General features: G+C 54.5%; 7 protein-coding genes across 7 annotated transcripts; 2 read left to right on the plus strand and 5 right to left on the minus strand.

Annotated features, from left to right (window-relative positions):
• Positions 1-873: 873 nt before the first annotated feature.
• On the minus strand, positions 874-1,816 carry N0V96_007435 (uncharacterized protein; the record flags this gene model as incomplete). Its single annotated transcript, XM_053191580.1, has 2 exons — positions 874-1,497; positions 1,565-1,816. 2 exons carry the CDS (start codon positions 1,814-1,816, stop codon positions 874-876), a joined length of 876 nt encoding a protein of 291 aa, XP_053051142.1.
• A 2,653-nt stretch (positions 1,817-4,469) lies between these two features.
• On the minus strand, positions 4,470-5,975 carry N0V96_007436 (uncharacterized protein; the record flags this gene model as incomplete). Its single annotated transcript, XM_053191581.2, has 2 exons — positions 4,470-4,982; positions 5,052-5,975. The coding sequence occupies 2 exons, from the start codon at positions 5,973-5,975 to the stop codon at positions 4,470-4,472; spliced, it is 1,437 nt and encodes a 478-aa protein (XP_053051143.2).
• A 1,275-nt stretch (positions 5,976-7,250) lies between these two features.
• Positions 7,251-9,004, plus strand: N0V96_007437 (uncharacterized protein; the record flags this gene model as incomplete). Its single annotated transcript, XM_065758019.1, has 5 exons — positions 7,251-7,644; positions 7,703-7,950; positions 8,030-8,084; positions 8,153-8,580; positions 8,621-9,004. 5 exons carry the CDS (start codon positions 7,251-7,253, stop codon positions 9,002-9,004), a joined length of 1,509 nt encoding a protein of 502 aa, XP_065613542.1.
• Positions 9,005-9,531: 527 nt separating this feature from the next.
• URA9_1 (Dihydroorotate dehydrogenase (quinone), mitochondrial) lies at positions 9,532-11,025 on the minus strand (the record flags this gene model as incomplete). The annotated part of the gene is made up of 1 exon (XM_065758020.1): positions 9,532-11,025. The coding sequence occupies one exon, from the start codon at positions 11,023-11,025 to the stop codon at positions 9,532-9,534; it is 1,494 nt and encodes a 497-aa protein (XP_065613543.1).
• Positions 11,026-11,393: 368 nt separating this feature from the next.
• Positions 11,394-12,309, minus strand: URA9_2 (Dihydroorotate dehydrogenase (quinone), mitochondrial; the record flags this gene model as incomplete). The annotated part of the gene is made up of 2 exons (XM_053191584.2): positions 11,394-11,811; positions 11,915-12,309. The coding sequence occupies 2 exons, from the start codon at positions 12,307-12,309 to the stop codon at positions 11,394-11,396; spliced, it is 813 nt and encodes a 270-aa protein (XP_053051146.2).
• Positions 12,310-13,352: 1,043 nt separating this feature from the next.
• On the plus strand, positions 13,353-14,750 carry N0V96_007440 (uncharacterized protein; the record flags this gene model as incomplete). The annotated part of the gene is made up of 2 exons (XM_065758021.1): positions 13,353-13,361; positions 13,440-14,750. The coding sequence occupies 2 exons, from the start codon at positions 13,353-13,355 to the stop codon at positions 14,748-14,750; spliced, it is 1,320 nt and encodes a 439-aa protein (XP_065613544.1).
• Positions 14,751-16,212: 1,462 nt separating this feature from the next.
• N0V96_007441 (uncharacterized protein) lies at positions 16,213-18,726 on the minus strand (the record flags this gene model as incomplete). Its single annotated transcript, XM_053191586.2, has 1 exon — positions 16,213-18,726. One exon carries the CDS (start codon positions 18,724-18,726, stop codon positions 16,213-16,215), a length of 2,514 nt encoding a protein of 837 aa, XP_053051148.2.
• Positions 18,727-25,437: the final 6,711 nt, after the last annotated feature.

A 25,437-nucleotide genomic window follows, 5' to 3' on the forward strand; every position in this document is an offset into this window, starting at 1 on the left:
GTGAAGACAGCATAACACCACAACCTCAATGTCCGGCCAGACCGAGACCGCGACTTGTCTTCTGGCTTCTTCTCTCAATTATACAATCGATCATCATGCTCCTCTGGATGGCCGGCTGTGTCTTGATTGTGCCAGTCGCAGTCGTGCAGATGGCTATTTATAGCCCCATCGCGGCCATAGGCTTCGTTATCCAACAGACAAGCGGGCATCATTGTGCCGCAAGAGTAGCTTCCAACATTTGGGACGCTGCTACTTTTTATGGAGTTGCACCTGCAACCCTGAGAAAGCGGTCCCTCGATGCAACTGCCTGGCTTTCAAGTGGTTTCTGGTCAAGGCGGCAGTGCGAGGATCCCGAAGCACAAGAGCTGATGGACAAATCGCCCCGCAGGGACGAGAACATGGAATGATATTTGTCGAAGAGATCTTGAGGGCTCATCTTACAGCATGCCAGCACGGTTTCGAAACGGCGACCGTAGGATGTACCTGCGCAGGGTTGTTGGGACAAGAATTTGCATAGCATCGAGTGCGAAGGCTTGCTATCCAGAGAAGTGCAGCAAATCCGGCTGTTCTTTATGGGATGACACGTCATGTTTTTTTTTCGTCATTTGGTGAACGGTAGAAAGCCTTTCGCCTACATTTGGGCCCGAATACGCCCTTATTTGTTGCAGTGTAAGGTACCTTAGTTGAAGAAACCGGCTGGTTCTAGAGATATAATCCTTTTCCCATGATTGAACTGACTATATTAGATAATTATGTTGGAATATGAAGAAATCAGTTCAACTCCCGCTATGCAAATTCCATCATGTCCACGTCAAGTGACGCTCCCAAACACAAATCAATCACGGAACAATCTATCTGCTGCATACCCCCTTCTTATCGAAGCCCGCTATCGAAAGGCAGAGCATTCTCGCCATGCAATTGTCTGTAGTCATCCCAAGCCGCGCAAACCTCGCGAACATCATCAGGGATCTTGCTTTGCCGAACCGTCTTTGGCTTGACCAAGAAGTTGATATATAGACCAACGCTAGCATGCCACGCAGTATGGCAATGGAAACTCCAGATTCCTGGGTTTTTCGCTTCGAACTGCACAACAAGATTCCCGTTACGCCGGAGAAGTTCCGTGTCGGCGCGAGCCGGGTTCTTGGGATACTTCAGACTGCCGTTGTAGAACCCATCCGATTCGCTCAGGATCTGGAAGTCACCGCCATGAATATGCATTGGATGAACGGAGAAATGATTGTTGAGCACAACGCGAACATGGCGGACATCGTCAGGAATCGTGGCCAAGATGTGCTGGGGATCCTTAAGATACTCCGTGTGACCATCAACTGCCTCGATGTATAACGGGCGGCTCCAGTCGGCCTTGAATGTCACGTTGTTCATTAGCCATTGATGATTACCGCTTGCGTTTGATCTGAAGTCGATGTCGTAGAGAAGTGTGAGATCAGGCTTAGGGACACTCTTCTTGTAAATAGGCTTTTTCAAGTGAAGATCAGGCTACCAAGACAGGTTGAATTAGCATGCCGGCTTAATTGGACAAGAGATGAGACTAAGTAGCACTTACGTCACCGCATGTTGCGGAGAAGCTTGGAAGAGGTGCAACAGTCTTGGTGGCTGGAACAACCGAGCTGGGCGTCTCATCATAGTAGATAGTGCCCAGTGTCTCGTTGACTTTGGTGGCGGCACACTGAATTCTCGTGCGCATGTAGTAAGATCGCTTTGGGTCTCCATTACCCTTGACGAGAACTTCAGCTCTCATGCCGACGCCGAGGATGATGTACTCCACTTCGTAAGGCTCTACAGGCACGAAGTCCATTGTGGTTACAATGAGTTTGTGGCCGTCGATGGAAAAGATCTGCATAGCTTCAACGCTTGTGTTGATCAACCGGAGCTTATGAACTTTGCCGGACTTGAGTCTCAAAGATGCGCGTGGAGCATTGCTCTTGCAAGTCGTGTTCGCAGGAGCAAGTGAGCAGTCGAAGTCATTCATTCCGTTTATCAACTGATTGTTCGACTGGGGGGCGTAGACAGTGGTATCGTTACTGGTTGATATGGCGTCCGAGGCAATCTTCTCGTAAGGATAGTGATAATAGTCGGAGAGTGTGACGGGGCCCAAGTCGAGATCGTATTTGACGTGAGAAGGGCCGTAGATGACCATTGGACCCCACAGTCCTCCGCCATACTGCAACGCGTGATGGCCATGGTACCATGTCGAGCCATACGTGCTGGCTTTCCAGCGATAGGTAAAACTCCCACCGGGTACAATGGGGCATTGCGTGATGCCGCTGACTCCGTCCATGAGCCCAGTCCCTTGCTGGTGTATGCTTGTAACAGCGTTAGCACGAAGCCGCCAGCGGCTGTGTGGATGTGAGTTATTCTGTACTCACCCATGCCAATGCATCGCTGTGCCTTCCTCCGGAGCCGTGATGTTGTTGTGGACGGTGACCTCGACAATATCCCCCCAATTGGCCTCAACGAGAGGCCCAGGGAACTGGCCATTGACAGTGAGAAGTGTTTGTTCTGCAGGCAATGACGATGATCAGTCACTGGCCAGAAATAGGCGAGAAAAGCGATCTGCCTTGCTCGATCGAAATAGGGATCATCTGATGGTGAGGCTAAAGGTTGATGTAACGTACCAAATCCATCCGGTGCTAGGACAGCCCGTTGTATCGTCCATTCGTATTTTCGTACGACGCCAGTGTCAGGCACATTCTCAGGATCAGATTCGCATGTCCGGTTACCCCACGGCGGACTAGCTTTCTTCTCGCTCGATTTGGCTCCCAGATATCGGGGCAAGCAGGTTGGAGTTGGCAAAGTTGTGGAAATAGTCGCTGCAGTCCCAGACAAGGCATGCACTGTCTGCGAGATACCCGAAAGGAGGCCGCACAAGCTAGGAATATGTTAGCGCTGACGAAGAATAGGCTCGGGTGAAATTAAAATGAAATACCTCAGGACTGCTGATGGTGAAGGCTTCATCTTGCTGTCGAAACCAGAAAGCAAAGGCAGTGATGGAAGGGTCGAAGTGACAGTCGACCGGACCAGGGATTGCAACCCAGACGTCTGCGTACGACTTATAACTGATGCATCAGAACTAACAACGCTGCCATCCCACTGTGCAGTTCATCTATTTGCGAAAGCCTCGACAGAATTCGTCGAATTGCCTAGCCGGCCGGCGACATTCATGATCCCGGCGCATGGGGTTAGTTTGCCCCAAGACTTACGCCAAGGGCGAAGAGAAAATAGCAATCCGGGATCCCAGGGTCGTACGGTGCTTCCGAGGTGGCACGCTCGTGGCTTCCCGTCGGGTCGGGCTGAGCGTTGAACGACTGGGAAAGACGTCGAGCTGCGTGTGGCTTGAAGCTGAAATGCCAGCACTTGGGGAGTTGCCGCACGCGGCCAACGCCACAATACCTGACATGCATGGTTGCCATGCCGCTAAAGCACAGATTTGTCGGTATACTCGTATACCAACTGGTTTGCAAGTTTGTCTAATCTGATACTACTCATCGAATGGAGCCAGGGTCTGCTGCTGTGCTTGTTTGCTGCCGACCTGCAATTTGACTGACAATGTGTTAGTGCCGTTGAGTGATCCCCCTTGCTGTACAGAGTATGCTCAGATATTCTCGAGTACACCTGATTGCTTGACTTCTGGTCTCGGAAACTTATTAGCTCTGTGTCACTTTCGTCGAAGCGTGGCACCGCAGGGCCCTAGGGCTGTGGAACGAGCTAGGCTGACTAGATCAAGTTGAGTGAGTCGACCGACTCGGCGCGCAGCGGCTTCTGTCGAATGGGAATGGCCACTTTGACAAAGGATTTAAGGTAGGAGCTAAATGTTGGTTCGCTTGAAATGGCCCAGCCAAAGGTGTCAAGCCGCATGCATCCTACATCGATTTCAGCAAAGGGCTGTGAAGCATCATTCAGATGATTATCTACTTTCCTTTTCTCTTCAGCGAATGGGACGGTTTACCCAAAGACACCACAGCAGCTAGGCGATTTGCGCCAAGCTCGAAACGGCGTCAAAAACCCTCTGGCCCGAATTCTGGGTAAGCCACGATAGCTCCAGAGTGCGAGCTTCCCTGCCTGATATCCGGTGAGGCGGAAGCTCCCCAGATTGCCAAGAATGTGCCGCAATTTCCGGGCTTGGATAGAGGTCTTTGCTATGAGCCTGGAATAACATGAATGCGATGTGAGGGTAACTCGTCGAAAGATTCTGATGCCACGAATTCGACGCGGGAGTTCGCCATTAGATATGGTGGCAAGTAATATTTCATTCTTTGGCAATATTGTAGACTTTGAATTCTCGCCCGTGTCCGCACCTTCTGATAATCCAATTGAGAAACCAACGCCTTACGCCAACAGCCCTAAAACCAGAAAACGCCACCCAGTGCTTTTGCTACAGCAAACGCAGTTGCATCAGATAAGAACAAGGTATCCTTGAAGGAAAATAAAACAGCCAGGAAATGGTATACTTAAATCCGCCAGAAATTCTTCTGCCCAAACTGCTTGATCTTCGCGAGTGCAACCAGAAGACCACCCAGAAGCATGGAAGCGCCAGCAAATAGTTGCGCATAGAGGAAATCGCCGTGATTCAGCCCGACAAGACTTCCACCGATGGGAGGACCAGCAAGACAAGCAAAACTTACGATGGTGAAGACCATGCCGATGCGTACCCCGAGCTTTGACATGTCTGACGTGACCTCACCCATGGATGCCGTGAACAGCGTCTGTACTGCGTTGGCGGTGAAGGCGTACGCAATGACCCAGGCGTAGAGTCCAGCCATGGAGCTCACAGCGATCCAGGCAAAGACGTTGAGACTACTCAAGAGCAGTGATATGACGAGTGTTCTGAGAGGCTTGATGCTCTTGTCGGCGAGGTATGGGGGGACAAGTCGGCCTATGATGCCCACGGCTGACATGACGATGAGGACAGTCAAGGCTCCGCTGTCATCGAGGCCGAGCTTGTTGCGACTGAAAAGGGGTACCTGGCGAGAAAAGTGTTAGTTCATCATTTCTGATGGAAATGGCAAGAGATAGTCGGTGAAGATACGTACATAATAGTATGCAAAGTAGACGCCCAGCAAGGCGAAGAACATGCCAACGGTGAATAAGAGGTACGGCAGTTCCTTGAATGCTGACAGTTCAAGCAGGGGACCACCCTTGCGCGTCGCAGCTTTGGGTCGCGCAATGAGGTAAATGACGACGCTGTCAGCAAGAACCAAGAAACCCATGGTGCGAAGAGTCCACTGAATTCCCGTCCTTGGGATCATCTCACGAGCGATGATGGTGAAGATGACGGCACCGATGGGGGCACCGCAGGAACTGATCCCGAGCGCTAGACCCCGCCTCTTTGTGAAGTATTGAGAGACTAGCCAGACGAGCGCGGTAAAGTGCATGCCGTTGCCAATTCCCGTGGCGATGCCTTGTGATAGCAGAAAGTGCCAGTATTTGCTGGAGAATGAGGCTCCAAAGATTCCTCCGACTTGGAAGACGATGCCAGTGATCAAGGTGATTCTAAAGTGACCGGCGTCGATGAGTCTGCCGCTCAGGGTTCCTAGTAGGAAAAGGAGGAATATCTGCATCGAACCGATCCATGAAATGTCGGAGGTTGAACTGTCGGGCAAGATCTTGACGTATGATGCCTGGAAAACACCAAAGGCTGTGATGAAACCGAAGCCATCCAAGACCAGAAGAAATGCGACGAGGACTTGGAGCCAGCCTTGCAAGCCACCGTCTGGCCCGTCAATGATGGGAGGAACTAGTTCGGCTTTTTCTTCGTCTGCTTGTAGTGATCGTTGTTGACCTTCGGAAAGAGTCTGGCTTTGAGGTCGGACATGATGCTCGTCGTTATTCGACATGATGGCTTGCTTGTGGTTGTAAGTTGTAGTATGGGCGTGGTGGTCGGAAGGTGCCAGTTGATGGTGCTCATCGTATTGCACGGTTTGGACAACGGGCAGAGGTGGGAGATCTTTCTCCATCATGATGATACGAATAGTAAGCAACTTGAAGCTAGTTGGTCCAGTAAAGTCACCGAAGAATGGAAGCAATCGAGGTATGAATGCCAAACTTTCGATTGTGGATCAGCTACTATAGAAAACGAGGGGTTATCATGTCGACAAAAGGAAACCGAGATGCTCAAAACGCAAAGTGCTATACCGAGCCATTGGTTCTTTTACGGCAAATCGAAAATAGCTCTCCAAAGTATCCGGATACGGCAAGTAATTGAGTTCACCAGACCGACGCCTCGCTCACGACGCCGGCGACACCAGCTCAGCCTGGCTGACTAGGACACACAACAGAGATGACCGGAATGCGACGAGCGAACCAAAAAGTTCAAGACACATTTTGGTGATGGATCATTTTCCCAGCTTCACGAACCTAAAATGGGATGGGCTTAGCTCGAGCACTTAGGCGAGGACTAATCCAGACGTGTCAATCCATTGGCTGACCTGCTCTAGGACTAGTAGCCGACAGCCAAGTCAAGCCTCTTCAGCCAAACGACACGGTCAGGGTTAGGTTGTGTTACGTTCCCAAAGCCTCCGAACGTGGGAGGTGCCTCCACAGATTCATGGGGACCACGAAGTCCCCATCTGCTCTTGGCAATCATGGAAATCAGGGGACACACGCGCGAGCAGTGGGTGAAGCTAAGATTTCGTGCCCATCATGCCGGTATAGCCGGTGTTGACCTAGTCTCATCGCCGACACGAGGTAAGACAATGCCTTTGCCTCGAGCGTGGGACCATCAGGTGTGCTTACTTTGAGTCAAGTCAGGTAAAGGTAAGGTGGTAAGTAGTTAGACCATGGAAAAGGGCAACGCGTACCCTCGACCGCTCTGCAGGTGCATGCAGACACGGCCACTCCCAAGTAACGATGCATATCCATGGCCAGACTCCAGCCTTGGCTTGTGGTAGCTCAGCCTAGACGCCACAGTGCACTGCGATCCAAGCCTGGGCTTCGACAATGGGAAAGTTTCCGAGTAGCGTCCTGAATGCATGCGGCATACAACAAGATATCCAGATGGCATTCTCTAAGGAGGTTCCTATTCCAGGTTAAAGTGAATCCCAAGTATAAGAAGAATCTCCAAGACCGGCCATGATTGGTATCGATTGTCTACAACCCAGATCATCCTCCTCATATAATACAATCAAGCATCATTTCCTTCCTGCTCAGGTTCACTGCCCATCATCTCACGGCATCCGCCTTTCATATCTTTTCTCTAATTTCCTCTATAATCCCTTGGTCAACCATCAAAAATGGCCATCTCCGCAGCAGACCCCGTCCCCGTGTCCCCCACGGACGCCAAGAAGCCGGCATCTTCCACCGGAAAGCTCATGGCAAGACCTGTCCTCCAGCTCCGTGCTCCGACTTACAGGCGCCCGAGTCTTGGCTCGGAGCTCAGGAGCCCCCTTAGTTCCATCTCCCCCCTCAGCGTCTCAGACTTGAGAAGCCCCCTGAGCCCTCTGAGGCAGATGCGTGTCGAGTTCTCCGACCTTGAAATCGGTTCTCCCATCGACCCTGTTGACCTGCAGCCTCCTGAGCAGACTTTGAGGAGCCCTGTGAGCGCAACCAAGAGTCCCTTCAGTGCTTTCCATAGCCCCTTGAGGAACGCCAGCATCGATGCTGTTATCGATGATGTCGTTGAAGGAGGTGAGTTGTATCCACGATTGTTGCTTCGAGTGACATCCAACTAACACCCTGGACTTAGATGCACCTACCATCACAGAAACACTTCCCACTCCTCCTCTTGAGCAGTCTTCTGAGCAAGTCGCTCACAAGATCCTGGATGTTCTCCAAGCATTTGGAAGACACATCATCCCCGAGGGCCAGGAGAACCATGAGTGGCTTGGACGCAAGATGTTCCACGGTCGTGTTGAGGAGTACGTCAAGAAGGGAGAGTCAGTCAAGATGATCATCCCCGCCTTCCCATGGAAGAGCATCAATCGCACCGACAAGGTGACGGGTGTTCTCCCCTGATCTTGGAGAGGACCTAGCCCTTGCAAGACTCAACGACCTTTGCGTCGAGATTGGCAAGGTCTACAACCACGGTGCCGAGGTTCACATTGCTACCGACGGTTTGGTCTTCAATGGTTAGCTCCTTCCCTTCCTAGACAGCCATAGTTGCGTCTAATCACTGACCCCCCCCCCCCCCAATTAGATGTTGTCGGCATCTCAGACGACGAGACCTGGGAGTACGGCGCCACTCTGATGGACATGGCTGCCCAAAAGGGCTACGACGGCATCAAGCTCCTCCGCGTCATGGACTTCCTCGGCCTCACCAACGAGAACGAACCCCTCACCAAGGAGAAGTATATGGAACTCGTCGACGAGAGCCGCAAGACCCTCGAGGCCCAGTTCGGCGACCCGGACAAGGACGTCCGCGCCCTCATGGAGACGGACAACGACACGCTCATGACGTACCGCGGCTTCATCCGCTTCCTCGAGACGGACCTCCGCAACAGCCCCGTCGCGGCCCACGCCACCTCGGGCCACAAGTACCGCAAGGTTGTCAAGGAGGTCGCCATGAAGATGATGATGCGCGCCGAGTCCTTCACCAAGATCATCCTCGCCACCTGCCCCGACCACGTCCGCCTCTCCATCCACCCCCTCCAGCGGCGCCGTCAAGCTCTCCATGCCGCTGCTGGTCGAGAAGCACAACCCCGACGGCTTCCCCCGTACCCCCTGGCACAGCTCCATCGCCGTCTCCCTGGACGGCGGGTACCGTTCCCTGCACGCCAAGGATGTCCGCGACACGCACGACTTGGTCATGAGAGACGGCCGTCCTTGGTGCTTCCGTGAAAAGTCCGAGCTCTTTGATCTCGGCGAGGATGTCGAGATTGAACACCTTTACCCCACTGGTATCGAGGTGCGCCCACGCGAGGAGACGAATGGCGAGGTCAAGCTCAACGAGGCGGCCCGGGAGAAGTTGGTCAAACTTGCTCAGCTTCAGCCTGTAACCGTTGTCGGCTTTGAGAATGCGCCTGAGTTTGTCGTCGCGGGCCAAGAGTAGAAGTGATTCCCGGTCTTAGTCCAGCATCTAGAGGAGGGGTAACGGTTTGCATTGCTGGAGCATCATCAGAGGTAGTGTAGCATCAGGCGGTCATCCACGCCAGCATCATCATGGAAAAGAGGTGGCAGAGGAATATGATTATCCAGAGGAGGGGGTAGCTTGGTAGGCGCCGCTCGCTGCCGGGTCACACGGAGTCGGGCGTTTTGTAGTTGCTTTCTTATTTGACAGCGCCACCAAGGCATTCGAATAAGTAATACATTGAATAACCTCTTCAAGCTCGAGGCAAACTTACAATGGATGATTCCAAAAATCGGTTGCTGAGATAATGATGGGTTTCGATGGTCCAGTCCTCGGAGTAGTTCTGTCAAGAGTCGTCCGGTTCTTCAGTCCCTTCAACAATCAGCTCATTCGATATCTCGGGGTTTGCAAGGTCGATCTACTCGACTCATACTACGCGGAGCGCAGATATCAAGGGCCCAGATGATTCCGCACTGAGCAGCCAATCTTCTATTTGTTAACTTGGTATTCTACGCCTGGTCCTTAATCTCCCTTTTTATCTTTGTAATTGTTCCCGGTCCGCCGTATGTCAAGCCCGTGTACACCATAGCCACGCTGGCGCCTGCATTGAGGATCTTGAGCGCCTGCTCTCCGTTTGTGATGCCGCCCGTCGCGAAGATGACCTTTCTCGGGGTATCCTTGCCCTCGATCAGATCGTGAAGCTTGCCGGAGAGGGAGCCGTCAACATCAGGAATGGCAGCCGCCTCCTCGGCCGAGCCTGTCTGGAGGGTCTGGGCATCGAGCTTCTTGCGATATCTTCCGACCAGATCCAGGGTTCTGCTGTACATGGCGGGGCCCGAGTACCCACCCGTCTCCTGCAGCGCCTTCTGCTCCTTGACAGTAAGCTTGACGCCCTGGGGAACGATGCCTGTGCGACGGTTGGTGGTGTTGCCCACAATGACGCCGTCGACACCGCTGCTGCAGACGGCCTGAACAATACCCTCGATCTGGGCGTCCTCCTCCTCGTCAGGGGAGACCTTGACCATGACCTTGGGGGCAACCTTGCGGTCCACCTTGCGAGCCTCCTGAACCACGGCGCTCAACAGCCTTGTCAGAGGCTCGGTGGCCTGCAAGTCGCGAAGACCAGGGGTGTTGGGGCTGCTGACGTTGACCACTAGGATATCGGCATACCTAGCAAGACGTTGCACGCAGTAAACGTAGTCCTGAGCAACGGCATTGACATCCTTCTGGTCCGTCTCTTTGTTCTTGGCAATCTGCACTGCCAACAATCTGCCAGGGAGCAAACTGCCAGCAGGGACACCAGCCTCGCCGTCCAGAACCTCCTGCTCCGTCGCGCCAACCTTGCGGGCGAACTTGCGCACGCGCTCCCTCAGTGTGATAGCCATGCTGTCGGCACCCCGCGAGTTCAGACCGTATCGGTTGATCATGCCGTCGAGACTGGGAACGCGGAAGACACGCGGGCGGGGGTTGCCGTCCTGCGGGCGGGGCGTGCAGCCACCGACCTCAACGATGCCGGCACCGAGGGCGAAGAGGGCGTCAGGGATGTCGGCGTGCTTGTCGAGGCCGGCGCTGATGCCGATGGGGTTGGACAGCTTCATGCCGTAGACTTCAGTCGCCAAAGCAGGGTGTTCAGCGAGGGTTCTATCGCGTTCGCGGATGTGCAGACCGAGATCGTAGAGAGTCTTCATCATGCCAGTGCCGGCGTGGTGCGCGTCCTCGGCGTCGCTCCAAGCAAAGCGCATTAACATGGGCGACAATGCGTGGATGGAGGCCCTCGTATCGGTAACATAGAGGTAAGAGACGTAGAGGGACCCGGCGAGGGCAACGCTGTACAGGCCAGTCTTCAGACCCGAGCCGGCCTGGGATTCCGTCGAGGAGCCAGTACCGGTAGAAGCATGACGTCGTGGGATGTTGCTAGGGAGTCTTGAACGGACGGTGGTAGAATTTCTGGCGGATCGGAGGGCGGATTGCACGCGGCAGGATCGCATGCAGATGGACGCCATTGTAGAGGAGAGTTGCCGGTCCTGGCCAGCACTCAATGGCTCAGCGTTGGGGAGGATTCGAGGGTTGTGATCTGAACGAGGTCAAGGGCCCGAAGGCGGAATGGGCGCGAAGTTTGGGTTGCACAGTTGGCGTCGCTCTGGCACGGAGGGACAGTGTCAGTACAGTGTCGACAGACACGGTACAAAGTCTAAGGTATTTTTTTTTCTAAGAATAAAATCGTATCAGATCATGACGTTCTCCATGTCTCTATGGTCCGTCTCCGTCTAGCCCAACGCCTTTCCGATGCACTACAAAAGAAAATAATGTTGCCAAAGAATGTCTAGGATATCTATGCTTTCCGCCTCTCTCTCTTTTACGTCGTCAAAGTTCAAGCCTCCATCTTTACCGAACTCTCATGAGAAGCGATGGCCGGCACCGCATGCGATCTCTCTTGGATTTCCTCTGCCTCCTCGACGACTTCGGCCTGTCTGTTTAGGAAACTCAGATAGGTCTGCCACCCGACTGCAATAACGCCCGAGAAGACGCTGCGATATTCCATCGGGATGAAAGAGAAGCTGAAGGCCGTCACGGCAGGCCACAGCTTGTACGAGTTGACGATGCTCACGGGCACACATTGTCGGATACGGTCGATGATTTGGTCGAAGTTGTCGCCAGCCAGGAACGCCTGCATGCCGAAGAAGTACGAGTTGAATATGGGCGTGAAGCACACCTGATTCACCACGACCTTTGTAGCCAGCGAGAGGAGCCGCGAGGCGTAGTTGAAGTTCTGGGAGAGGAAGATGAACCTGTCACACAAAACAATGCGTCAGTCGGTATTCTTACAGACGAAAATCACACGAGAGCTGCGAGCACGAGCATAAGCACGAGAACGAGAACGACCGAACCTACCACTTATAACTGGGAATAGAGGAAATGGCGCCAATGATCAAGGAGCGCATCGTTCGCTCCGGATTGTAGTCGTTGCCGCTGATGTTCTGGGCCGAGAGGTCGGCGCAAAAATAGATGACCAAGGAGCTGATGAACTGCGTCGTCAGAGGCCTTTTGCGCTGGGCTCGGGCATAGCCCTCTCCGGCGCGGGTCAAGGGCCCGAGACGCTGCCATAACGGAATGGTCGTGATGGTGTTTGGCACGGGAATAGGATCTTCTGCTCTCTTCGGCTTGGGTGCTTCGGAGCTGGAGTTGGCGCGGCGCTGTTGGTGCTGTGCCAAGCGATTTCGCAGTCCTTGGGCTCCGGGTGTTTGGCGGCGCAAGAACACTCGGAACAGTGTTGTGGTCGTTGCCATGCTCGTTTCGGTCTGATTGTGAAGTACGGTAAGTGTTATTGAGAGATCATAGTCGGAGTTGTTGAGGGAGGGATTTGCAAAGCGCCTCTTCGTCCAAGGTAATTTACTCTTGGTACTCTGTCCTGCGCAAGGAAGGGTATGCCGAGAAGTTTGGCCGAGATGATGCCCCAAAGGCGTAGGGCGGCATGGACACACGCACACACGGTCACACACCCACCCAACACACCCAGTCAGTACGGATACTTAGTGGTCACCCACATCCACCCACCCTGGACTGCCCGCTGTGCCCACTGCCCGCCTGGACCCCTGGACAGCAAACCGGGAAAGTGCGGCAGTGGCATTGCCGACGCCGATGGCGGCCCTTCCGTCGGGGTCCGGGCCCTTTAGTAGTGGGGCCTTTTGATGTTTCTCTTCTTGTTTCTGTTTGGTCCGTTGTTGCGTGCTTTTCCCCTGTGCTTTGTACCCGGCACCTTACCCAAGATGGACTCAGGCACGTGCATCTGCCAGGGGTGACAGGTCTCCAGGTACCTTAGCTCAGCACCATCTCCAAACCACCCGCTGTCATCTGTGTGTCTCTTTCCGCCAGCTGGCGGCCGTCTTCAGGTGCCTCTGCCCAACATGTCACTTGAGAGCTGGCGGGGCACCTGTGCGTCCACCTGCGCACCGCACTTGACTTACACACCTCGAATCACCAAGCCATATGCTCCCACCTTGTGACATCTTGCCTTCTTCCACTTGAGAAAGAAGTTTCTATCAAATCATTCTGCTGCTCTTCATCCGTCACCAAATAACCCAACAAGGCATCCACCGAACTCATCATGACAGCACCCTAGACTGCGCCCAAGTTATACATACAAGGCTGCCGGGCTGTGGTACATCACTTGCCTCTCTCACCTTTGAATGCCCTGCCTGATTATCTGACTATTCCATACACCATACACACTAGCAAGACATCAGTACACCGAGATCGAAGGGGCAAAGAAGAAACCACAGACATCACCATCAACATGTGGCTTCTCAATACAACCACCTACGAACTGCGCATGTTCATCGTCGGCAGTACTGTGCCCTCCTACGCCATCCTCTCCCATACCTGGGGATCCGATGAGGTGACCTTCCAAGACATCCAGAACCTAAACCTGGCATCCAAGAAAGCCGGCTTCGCCAAAATCCAAGGATGTTGCACCCAAGCACTGCGTCACAACATTGGATGGGCTTGGATCGATTCCTGCTGCATAGACAAGACCTCCTCCGCAGAGCTGTCCGAAGCCATCAACTCCATGTACACTTACTACCTCCTCGCCCGCGTCTGCTTCGTCTACCTCGCCGACGTACCGCCCCTGTCCTCCTCCCCTCCCATGGGCCGGCTCCCATCACTCGCTTCCTCCAATTGGTTCACTCGCGGCTGGACACTCCAGGAACTCATCGCACCCCGGAGAACAATCTTCTACACCTCGGACTGGTCCCGCCTCGGAACCAAAGGCGTCCACACCGATGAGCGCCCCTTTATCCAGGCCCTCTCCTCCATCACAGGAATCTTTGAATCTGTGCTCGCCAAAACCCGCCACCCGCGCGACTACTCCGTCGCAGAACGCATGTCCTGGGCAGCAAATCGCCAGACCACCCGCGCAGAAGACCTAGCCTACTGCCTCATGGGCCTCTTCGGCGTCAACATCCCCGTGTTATACGGCGAAGGGCTCAAGCACGCTTTCCAGCGTCTTCAACACGAGATCATACGGACATCTCCCGACGAGACAATCTTCGCGTGGAGGGCGGATCCGCAGCAGCAGCTTGTGGACCCGTACACGGGCGAGCGCCGATCCAGAACCGTGACGTCGGGCTTGCTCGCCGACTCGCCCGCCGACTTTGCCCACTCGCACGACGTCCACCAGCGCGCACTGCTCCCTCCGTCCCCGTTTCGGGAGTTCACTATGACCAACATGGGTCTATCCATCGCTGCCAACCTCGTGCGCTTGTCGCCTGCTGCCGGTGGCGGGCCTCGTGGAAGTCCTGCACCGCCGTCCGTCTTTGTGGTGCCCATCGGTGCGAGCGGCCGATCAAACGACACCTCGCCACGCACCCGGGTTGGATTATATCTGGAGCCGGTGCTCGTGGCGGCGAGTCGTGCAGGACACAAGACTTCGTACTTTCGCCGTGTCATGTGCGATAAGTTTTGTTTTGCATCGATTGGCGAATTTCCGCAGGGCGAGCTTGCCAATATTTACATCCTCGAAGACGATCAGTTCGCCGAGATGCAATTCGCAGATCGACCTCCCACCCCAAGACCGGGCTCGGCGTCAGGCTCTGGCTCGGACGGGGGAGGAGGAGGAAATTGGTCGCCGTCGATTGGAGCCAGGTTATCGCTCTCTACCAGTCCGTCTCCGAGGCCCTCGCCTAGAGCTTCGCCACTCCCACGCATGGATTTGAGGTTAGACTCGTAGTTTGAATGGCAAGTGGGTGACATAATCGTTGCCGGCTCTATGTGCTCCAGCCCTTTTCCTACTATCCTCGCTCATATTCATTTTCTAGAGAATATTGTCTAATGAATATATAGTAGAGTACAGTAATAATAGATATGAAGGTAAGAATACTAATTGAAGGACTGGGAAGGCTAGGAATAAGAACTAGATAAGTGAGTATGACTAGGGTTTGTTAACCGGCATCCTATTTCATCTTCCACTCAAATGGCTGGAGGGAGGTACGAGTCGAATGAGAGTGGCAGATGGTGGGTATAGCATTGAGTTGCTTTTGTAGAGATACCCGGCTCTTTAAATACAGGAGGGCCAAAATGCTTCGAGAGAATGAAAAAGGACACTAGGTCACATTATACTGGTCAGAGCAAATACGTCCGTTTCAAGGTTTCTTATTCAACTGGTACACCTTGAGTGTACCACTACTCCAGCACATGAGTTACTTGGGTATCTCATCCAGGAAAACCCTCCTGTTGTTATGCCTTTACTACATACATGATTCTGGCCCCTTCAGCAAAATGGCAGCTCATCGCCGCGAATGCTCGCTCTTTTCCGAGTTTTCCCTGTCCTCCTCTGAATCCCCCTCTTTTCGTGCTGTTTTCCCCATTCCCAAATCTAGGTCCCCCCCGTTTCCTCGGGGAGGATCGCAGAGCATTCATCAAAGGAGTGCGCTGGCGTGCTGTCACTGCCGGTCTAAGGGGTTGTTGTTGGGTGCGCAACTGTGACCCTTCCACAGGGTCGCATTGAAAAAGAAAAAGCAAAAAAATCTCAAATCATCTCGCTTCCTCTTTCCCCTCCTCCCACATATTCCTTCGGAAAAGGATTGTGGGGGACGGGGGAAGGGGGAAAGGAGACGTGGTATCAAACGTTGTATCCCCAAGAACATGAAACGAAGAGACAAGTGCCACCGCGCAAAAAAAAAAAACGCGTACGTAGAGGACGCGTCGTCGTTTGTCGTCGGCGAGAAGAAGAAAGGTGCGGGTCGTTAAGGTCGTATCGTACATCAGATGAATCGAAGAGGAGCCTACAACTCTCTAGGCAAGCTCCGCGTCGGTTGGTATTGGGTGTTGTCGTGGGCGGGGAAGAGATGAGTCGCATATCTTTTTTTGGGAGCGGGAGCGAAGATGGAGATGAATGAAGTCGATGAAGCCAGCCAGCTTTGAGAGCATATCGTGATTTTTGTCGTTTTCCAAGTGTTTTTGTGGTTTTTGTCGTCAGTGGCAAGGAAATGGTGTGTAATGAGTGAATTTGGTCGGTGATAGACAGAGTTGTAAGGAAATTGGTAACGAGTGTCGGGTGTCGATATATGTCTCGACGTAGAGAGATCATAAGGAAATATTGAGTGATTGTACGTCTCATAGGCTTGGCTGGCGGTTCATCTTCCCTCTGTTCATCAGTTAAACATCTTCAGTAATCCCCCGGATTAATCTCATCAGAATACTGCGTCAGTGCTCCTCCTGTGGTCAACGCTCGAGCGGGGAGAGACCTCGAGCATCTTGGTGCTCCCGGCGCTCACATGCCTGGCGTTGCCCCTGCTGAGGCTCACGCTCGTGGCGCGTTGAAGCTGGGGCGTCTCGCCCTCTTCTGAGCCCTCGGGCGACGACGTGCTGTCCTCTCCATATGACTTCAGCATACCCTCGCGGCTCTTGACTCTCTGATGCTGCACGACGGTGGCGCGCTGCCTGTCGACCGACCCCCACTTCATATCCGCGTCTTCCATCACCTCGTCCTCGTCGCTGCTGGGGAATGCGTCGCCGGTCGACTTGCGCGGGGTGCGTTCTTCGTCGGCGAGCATTTCGCGGGACGGCGTGGCGAGGTTGGACAGGTACTCGTCGTCCGCGAGTTCTTCCTCCGTATCGTTGGGCGATGCGGAGTGGCTAATGTTCTGCGGCGGGAGACGTTGCATGCTGCCGCGCATGCCCGACGAGCGGCGGGCGCCAACGCGGCCGGAGAGCCACGATCCTTCCGAGTCGATGGACGCAAGGGAAACAGGCTCCGGGGAGGGTTGAATGCTGTGTCGTAGCGATGTGGGTGTTTGCCTCATCTTCTCCATCTTCTCATCGACGCGTCGCAAGTCTGATGTCGGTGTGTCGTGTCTCACGGCGGGCGTATCCTGCTGCGAAATCTCTCCCGACTTGGACTCTGAGACAACGGGCAGAGGCATTTCCACTTCCGGGGATCCTACGCGCGAGTCGGGCGGGCTGAGGGGTAGCTCGGGTAAATCCTCCCTGAAGCGCGACCTGGTCCGCTTCGGAACGCCGTTACTGACCTTGCGAGGAATGTAATTGACAGGTGGGGGGATCGGTGGCATCGGCACTTGTACCGGTGCCGCGGCCGCCTCTTCCTGCTGTTGGGGCACATGCGTCGCCGACTGCGAGTAAATCTGGGCGGCGGCTGAAGCCTGCATTGTCTCGCGCGATGTGTTCGAGAAGGAAGATGGTCCCGAATTTCTTCTGTTTCTCTTGCCCAGGCGGAAAAGCGCCGAGAAAGAGATGCGAGCGCGACTATCCTTGCGAGGGGTCTCGCCCTCGTCCTGTCTCGAGGAATATTGTGAGATTGCGTGCTGGTCAGACTCTGTGGCATTGGGCGATCTTGATCTTGAAATCCTCCGCAGAAAGCTCCTCTTCAATCTCATGCTGGCCTTGGGCGTAAGCTTCGTGCTCGTCTTGCGCTCGGGGACGGGCTGCGCGGGCAGCGTCGGCGAAGGCGGTGCCTCTGGCGGGATGCTAGTCGTCCGGTGAAAGTGTTGGATGGCCGCTGGTTCCGGCTCAATGTCCATCGTCTCGGCTTGCGGTTCCTGCTCCTGCTCCTGGCCCGGCTCCGAGTCCTTGGTCGTTGAAATCTTCCTCGAATGCCGTGATGAACTCCATGACCGTCTCCTGGAAGAAGTAACCACTGCAGACGCTGCGTCGATCCCCAATCCAAGTTCGCGGCCGAGAACACCACGTTCCAAGTTGACTGGCGGCGGTGACCCGCTGTGACGAGCTTCTGCCACAGCCTCGCGCTGCTTTTCTGATCTCCGTGCCAGTCTCCTCTCTATCCGTTCTTGGTCCCTTTGGCGTTTCCTTTCTCTCCTCCTGGTATCTCTCTCCATCAGTTCCCTCAGGTCAGCGGCGTCCAGATCATCCGCAAAGCTATCGACCCTCTTGTGTGCCCTCACTACTGACTCGGGCACCCTCTCTGAAACTTTCCTCTTTTGTTGTTGGGTGCGCGATGGCGCCGAACCATGTCCGGGACCCCATCGTGGATATACTGCGTATCGTAATGTTGGTCGGGGCGATAGTGCCTCGAGGGCAGAGACTCGGAATGAGTGCAGTTCCGTGTCGGATGACATGCTGGAGTGAATCGATATCGGTAGCGAAACGTCCGACTGCGGGTTTTCGAAGCTCCTACGGAAGCCGAGGCCGGTCTTGAGTCTTTTGCTCTGTTTCCTAATGGGCCGCCCTGACGTCCAAGGGTCGGCCGCCGGTCGTACCGGGGCGAAGTTTGCCATGGCCTTGATTTCCGCCTCACGATCCGTCTCTTCTCTCCTCCTCTTGCTGGTCTTGTGTCGAGAAGACCTCGACGGTTGGCCGTGGCGTGCATTATGTAGGGTTGGCGCCCGCTGCCACGCGGGATCCCCTTTTTCTTCTCCGTCATTTCGGTCGGCTGGGAAGAGCCCTGTCGACCGGCCAGGTCCTAGTGGAACCGAGCCTTTTTGCCCCGCGACACGGATGGAGTCATTGCGACCGGGGGAGAAGCTGTAGGTGCGTTCTCTTCTGGGCGCCGGTTGCTGCTTTTCGAGGCGCTGTTTCTTCGGCATGGCCGCCCTCGGCGCAGTGGCTTCGCCCGCCGTGAGACCTCGTGCTTGTAAGGATGATGTTGGTGGTGCCTCGACATCTGAGAGGTTTGCGCCACTTCTCGAGCGTTTGCGACCGCTCCTCCGGCGGAAGGGCCAAAGGGCCATTTTCCCATCAGCCGACGCGGGAAACGCGTCGTCGTGGCCAGCGGGCAGAGTTTGTGGTGTTGAGTTATCGAAGAATACTGGGGTGTTTGTCAAAGGACCAATGTCTGAATGGTTGCATGATCGTTGGCGTATTATTCAATATCGATGAATAGCATGTGTATCCGTCCGTAAGGCAAGGTAGTGTGTGTGTGTGATCAGTGAGTGTGAACGGGCGGCCTCGTTTAGATCTCAATGCTTCCTGCTGACCAGAATCGCCACCAGTTTCGCAATGGACGAGTAAAACGAGAGGTGTGCTGGGGTTGTCCCGAGCCAAAGGAAATGCGGAAGCTTGTCTGCTTAAAGAAGGATCCGGGATTGTGCAGCAAATATGGGATTGGGCCTTTGGAGGAGAGGGTATTGGCCGGGCTTGTTTAAAGCGAGTGGAGGGGGGGAGAGACAAGAGACTAAGAGTGTGGTGCCCGTAGGTACGGGAGTGACGGAGCAATATGGTTAGCAAAAGCAAGGTATCCGTATGCATACAGTACCTCTCCTTTTTAGTTCGAGGGTAAAAAAAGAGGGACAAATAGTCATATGCAACCAATGTATTCGTTAAGTGGCGATGGCTGGGCTGGATATGATGAAATGACGAATGGGGAAACCCTCACAGATCAAGCAGGCTTCTTGGTGAAGAGACCAGACACGAGACGGGGCACGCCCGAGCAAGACTGGGCTTGGCCAGTTTGGAGAGGGCAGCAGGGCAGCAGGGCAGCAGACCTTTTCCCTTTCCTTTCCACTCTTCCTTGGACTCTACTGCTGCTGCTGCTACTGGCCCTGCTCTCTTTTTCCTCTGCTTCTGCTGCTTCTGATGGGGACACCGGCAAGGACTGGGGAGAGCTTGTTGCTTGGCTGGGCTGGCTGGCTGGCTGACGCCGGTGCTGGTAGCTTTCTGCCGGCGCCGTTGCTGGAGCGGTACCTGACGGTACCTATCCGAACTAGGCCATCGAGTGGCAGGGCAAGGGAGCATGAGCCGGGACCTTTGGGGGGACCACCAGATCAGACCAGGAGGGATGGGACGGCCAGGGCAGGTTGGTTTGGGCTGGAAGAAAAAGTCAAGGCAAGGGTGAAGGGGTGGGAAGAGGGAGGGGGTGAAAGGGGTGTGGGTTCACCAGACTTTGGACAAAGTGTGGTGTGTGCACAAGGGTTGGAGGGTGCGTTGCGTTTTGTGTTTCTTCCTGCTTCCCCTAGCTTTTGAATGGACTAGCAACTGGTCAATTGGTTGATGAATACGTAGTATGGGTCCCAGGGACAACGTGCCATGCGTCTCTTCCGTTCTTGAGGTCGAGTTTAGTTCCATTGAGTTGTCGAGACTGATGGGACTGGATCTGTACAGAGATGGATCTAGCAGTCCGCAGGACCAATGACAGTCCGGTACGAAGATAGAGACTGGAAGAACCACAGGAGAACGTTGACGTGTGCTTCGCGTGGTTTTCCGGGAACCAATGCTATGTGTGTGAACGAGGGATAGATGGCCACCAGCCGCCAGCGAAGTCTCCTGCCGGCAGGGGGAATGTCAATGTCGTCGATGGGATCAGGGACTGCCAGGACTGGGCCTGATCTTCGCAAGCTTTTTCTGCTTCGGTATCAACGGAGTGGACCCCAACCAGCTTTCCAGCACACCACTTGCTGCTCGGCTCCAAGTGCTGCCCTGGTTTGCGGCTTGCCCTGGTCTTGTTCCGGTCCGGCCTGAGAAGATCAAGAAGGACTGAGAGTCTGAGAGGTGAGAGAAAGAGCGTGAAGAGGTCCAGCTAGGGCAGGATGCAAGATTCAAGAAAGGAGCCCTCAACGAATCCAATCAGTGATGCGATGCGGTGCGATGCGATGCGATGCAGTGCGAGTCTGCCGTGGCGCTGGTTCCTGGCCTGACTGACTGTGAGCGGGCCATGGGTCCGGCTTTGCATGTTTCTCACTTCTGGGATCTCTATGGACGACTCGCTGGTCTGACATCCAGCCCCTGGAGTTCCAATGTCTCACCGTCTGGGGGCCTTGCTGGTCCTCCCCAGGGCTTGTCTCCTACGCCGTTGTCTTATTCTGTGAATTTCGGTGGCTCGACCGCCCGAAGATGACTGGAATCGTGCTTGTTCGTAGTTTCGAGTGGCTGGCCATCTTTGGTTATCGATAGATCATAGCCGTAACGGTTCCAGCATGCCTCTCGATGCGGTAGTATAGTATATCCGTATGTGTTATAGTTTCTGCTCGTTCTACCTCCAACGGTGGGCTCATGGGGCCCGTCCCCCCTGGCTGCCGCTGTGCCCTGCGCGATGTAGGTACTCCGTCGTCCGTACCGCGAGAAGCCAGCCCTGTATGTGTAAGTTTAACAAGAGAAGGAAAAAAAAGGTAAAAAAGAAGGGATGTGGGAGGGGTTCAGTCAAGGTACCCGCCGCACCTCTTCGGTATCGCTTCGTATCCGCGCCGCTGACCCGTTCGAGTCCCGTATTCCGCGGCAACCCAGATCTTGCGGCGACATGTACCAATACGCTGTATGGATTGGTTTCTTTTACTTCTTCTGTAATGAGTCAAACAGCAAAAGCGTTTGTGGGCAGCGTCGTTCACAGGTACGTAGGGTTCAGGTTTGAGAACCACAGCCTGTTTGCTCTGCAGTGGACGCAATAGGGCTGCGATAATTTCGCAGGACTCTTACTCGGTTGAACTGTTTAACTTTGCGTGTCCATTCGTCCACTTTGTGCATACCCATCGCTCTTCCTAAGCCTTTGTGGCGTTATGAAAAGACGAGGGCTGAAAGGGGATTCGTCCAGGCCCTGGGTCATCCCCGCGGAAGGGATAGATAGATCCGGGAACTGAAAAATCGAGACTGACTGGATCTATCTCAGCCTCAATCAAGAATCGCCGTCAATGGACATGCCCTTGCGGCGTTCCCATAGTGCCGTACCTTGCTGTGCAACACATTGTAAGTCTCAAATAACCAAGAATATCCAAATCCGCCGGCTCAATAACAAGGGCAGCCCACCCGTGTACCAAGAGAGGATTAAATCTGGAGAAGCCCTTGTTTCCGGATTCTTATCCCTCAGTGGGATTCCGAGAGGGAAACAGAAGGGCCCAAACAGAGTTCATCGTCCCCTCTGGCCACGACTCTTGGCCGCACCGGCCACAGCATGGTAGCGCCCCGCAACCTGCTAAACCGTTGCGGTGCTCTTCATCAGATGATGTGGCCACCGGTGCCGGTGTGTACGCAGGAGTTGTTGCACGAACACTGTTCCTATGCGCCATCACGGCCACCATTCGCTCTCGGAGGGCGTTCTTCCAGGATTCGCGCCATCATCCTTCCCCAGATATTGCCGAACCAGCTGCGTTGATTTTGAGAATTGTTTTGGCATTAGCCTCTGCCTAGCATGTCCCATTGTGTGGCCGTCATCTTGCCCTTTGCTTCTGTCCACTAACCTATCACCTCAGCTCACAGACAGCTGCACAGGGCGAGGCGTGCGCGGGGCGTTGGCCTGAAGGTTGCTCCAGCCTCTAGGGCGAGTTGACGCTGACACTGACATACGTTTGGCGCCAATGACTACCGGCCGTCCCGCCGTCATTTCGCGGGCGGATGATCGACTGGAAAGGGCCTTAGAGCAACGAGAAAGCTAGTCTCCCTACTATGTAGCAGCCCGGCCGGCTGTCAATTCCTTCCCCTTGCGCACAAGCTTATTCTTCTATGTCCTCGAGGTTCCGGTAGACAAAGCGAACAAAGATGAGGAGCCATAACCAAAGTGGCCTTAGCCGTTGGGAACTTGAGGGGAACACCCAGACACATCACCTGACCACTCCAGCTCCCAGAATAGCGCCCGCCCCATCGCCTCCGTCAGCCGCGTTGCTACGGGGGCGGCTGCGGTGTCTCTTGGCCACCCGTGAGAGCTTCTATCCCAGGCGAGAGACTGAGGAGACTGGGCATTGCTGCTTGCCGTTCAGTTCGACGGTTGCGCAACGTTCTGCCCTGCCGGCCGGTCCTTGACTCTTATCCCACAGTATGCGTGGCCCGTAGGGATCGTACTTGTTGGAAAACCTGAACGTGCCTGTTTGCGAGGCACAAGGGTCAGTTGCCTTTGAGGCAAGGATCGTCCTTCTTCTCTAAAGTACCGTTACCTGCGGAGCGGGACGCCAATACTTTTGCGATGGGGTAGCCACGGCCATCGGGGGCCGTATCGAGCACAACGCCGCTTGAGGGCCGCTACATGAGTCTGGCCATCTTTTTAACGAGAGAAAGACTTGGCTCGATGGGAACCTGCAGGTACCTCAATTGGAAAACCCTCAGTTCTTGCTCGTATTCGTCCTCAACTGCCCTGAAGAAGCTGCTCGAAAGATGCTGCAATTCGTATTTGCTGCGGCTTGCCCATTGCCTCGGGGCCCGGCACTCGCCGTCCAGGACGTGGCCTGGAAGGAGTTGGAACCAACACTCGCAGCTTGTAAGGTCCCTTGCCACCCCCCGTTTAACGAGATTTTGAGCCGTAGCCATTTGCTTACTTACTTCACGGTGTTGTGGCCGTTTGCTGTTGTCAATGCATCGCATGGAACCGTAGCCTGCCACGCCTGCAAACATGTGAACTCCCGCAGTCCACTATGCTGTAGCATGTCGTTCGCGCTGCCGATTTCTGCGTGAGCATGACTAGTGTAGTTGCTCCTGGGAAGTGAGTTGATGCCCCGGAATATCAAAGAGAGTGCGTGTTCCTGTATAATGAGCACCTTGGCAGCCTCCGAGCGGCGGGTATCCCTAACCTGCGATGCTGCGATATGCCCTGTATGTCGAAGGTTCCGGTCATTATGTCATGGGAGCCGCTGCTGGCTCTTCATGGAGACATTCCATCCGGGATACGCCGTCGGCCCTGCTGACTCCAGGAGTCAGGACGTCGCAACGGCGCGCGGGCTGCAGATTGTGCGGCATGAGTCCAAGTGTCGCAACTTGCAACTGCTTCATCATCGCTACGTGTGGCCTCAAAGGCTTTACCTGCGTGCCTGCTTCAGGCCTGAGCCAGCGGCAGACCGGGGTTACGACTCTTAGCCGCCTTGGGGGCGATCCTTTCAAGATTGGCGTCCCATCTCAACGTCATTGCGCCGGGGTTCTGGTCTTTTCGACCATCCAGCCTACCGTAGCGGCGTAGGGTAAGTAGTCGCGGAGGAGTTCGTCATCCGTCAGCTTCCTCCCAGGCTTGATTTCCAATTTCCATGTATCCGTATGCTCCTTTGAGCTCGCCTCATCAGAGTTTTCTGGTGCGCACCATGCTGTGCTGATAGCCTGATACTCTCAAGCAGTGATTGAGTATCCTTCAGGCGGTTGCGCGAAAGATGGCCAAGCATAGGTTAATCCGGCCTCATTTCTTCTTAGTGGTCTGGCGTGCTGCAGGTGTCGGCCGCATCGTTTCTTTCGCACCTGTCAGACTCGACACGTAGTGCAAGCCCCCCCTGGATAATGTAAGTGCTGCAAGCACAGCAATGCAGAGCCTGCGGCGGCGTGGTCATTGGTGACAAGGCCTTGTACGAGCTTGCTGCTCATTCATGGGCCTTGTTAATCCGTCTTACGATTTAGACAGGAGCCATTGCTCGATTTCAGCTTCTCCAATGCTCTTATCAGTCGAGCAGGATAACATGTCGGTCATGCTAGCTTGACGTTGGGTACCTTCATTCGCAGATAGGATGGATCAGCTAGCGTACGCCGACGGACCCTTATCCTCGCCCTTGGATGCCTCGATGGGCTCGTGGAGGGCGGAGTATCCTTTCCATGTCGCCAGTCGAGGCTTCGAGGGCGGGGTTGGTGTGTAGACTAGCTCTCCCTCGTCGACCTTGACGAATGGATCGCCATTGTTCATTGAGAATGGTCGCTCGCTAGTATAATGACTGGTTGCAGTTCATGCAGGTGGTCTTGATTTTGAGCATTAGACACTGCTCACGGCTTGCAGATGCCTTATTGGAGAGGGTTTTGGTAGCATCTTTTCCATTCGGCACTGGAAATTTGAGTGCTCGCATAGCTGGCCAGTTAGGGCAGATTTGCACCAATAATGGTTGGTGAAAACCAAACCCTTTTCATCTGATGACATCCCCCCTGGCGTCTGGCCGTGACGCTAGACTGGGACCTCCCGAAAAGCAAATCCAGACTGTTTCACGCTCGGAGCCTCTGTCAATGGGAGTCTCTTGTTTCCAACCAATGACAGCCCACGGCGAGGGGCGTTTCAGAAACGATATCGATGGATAGACGGCAACAGGGCTCGTTGCGAAATGAGACGGCTACCTTTTGGTCCATAGAAGATTACGGATAGAATCCATTTGGCGAGGCGGAAATGAAGGCCAGAGTCCGTAGTTTGTCTGGTCGAAGTTGTCGGAGAGAAGAAACTCAGAGATACCTGGACGCCATGTGGGAGAACGGTGGGAACTGGCTGGGGTTCAGCGCAGATCTCGGCTGGCGCGAACTGCGAGGGTGTGTTCATCTGCTCATCTTTGGGCCTTTTGGTTAGGGATTGGCAGCTTCCTGGCCTGTCCTATTGGCCTCTCTGTCTCTGAGAACGCAGGCGAGGTCATCTGCTTTGAAGCGCAGGGGATGAGGACGGTTCTAGGCTTGCCTCTTTAACCACTTGGTCCATATCCAATATCCGGTTTGGTATTCTCTCCGAATCTCTCATCTTGTACGTAATGGCCCGGCGGTAATGCTTCGCAGCCGCTGTGTCAGCTATGGCAACAGGG

This window comes from Colletotrichum fioriniae (genome assembly GCF_027942845.1).
Source record: "Colletotrichum fioriniae strain IMI 355084 chromosome Unknown scaffold_8, whole genome shotgun sequence".
Lineage (NCBI taxonomy): Eukaryota > Fungi > Ascomycota > Sordariomycetes > Glomerellales > Glomerellaceae > Colletotrichum > Colletotrichum fioriniae.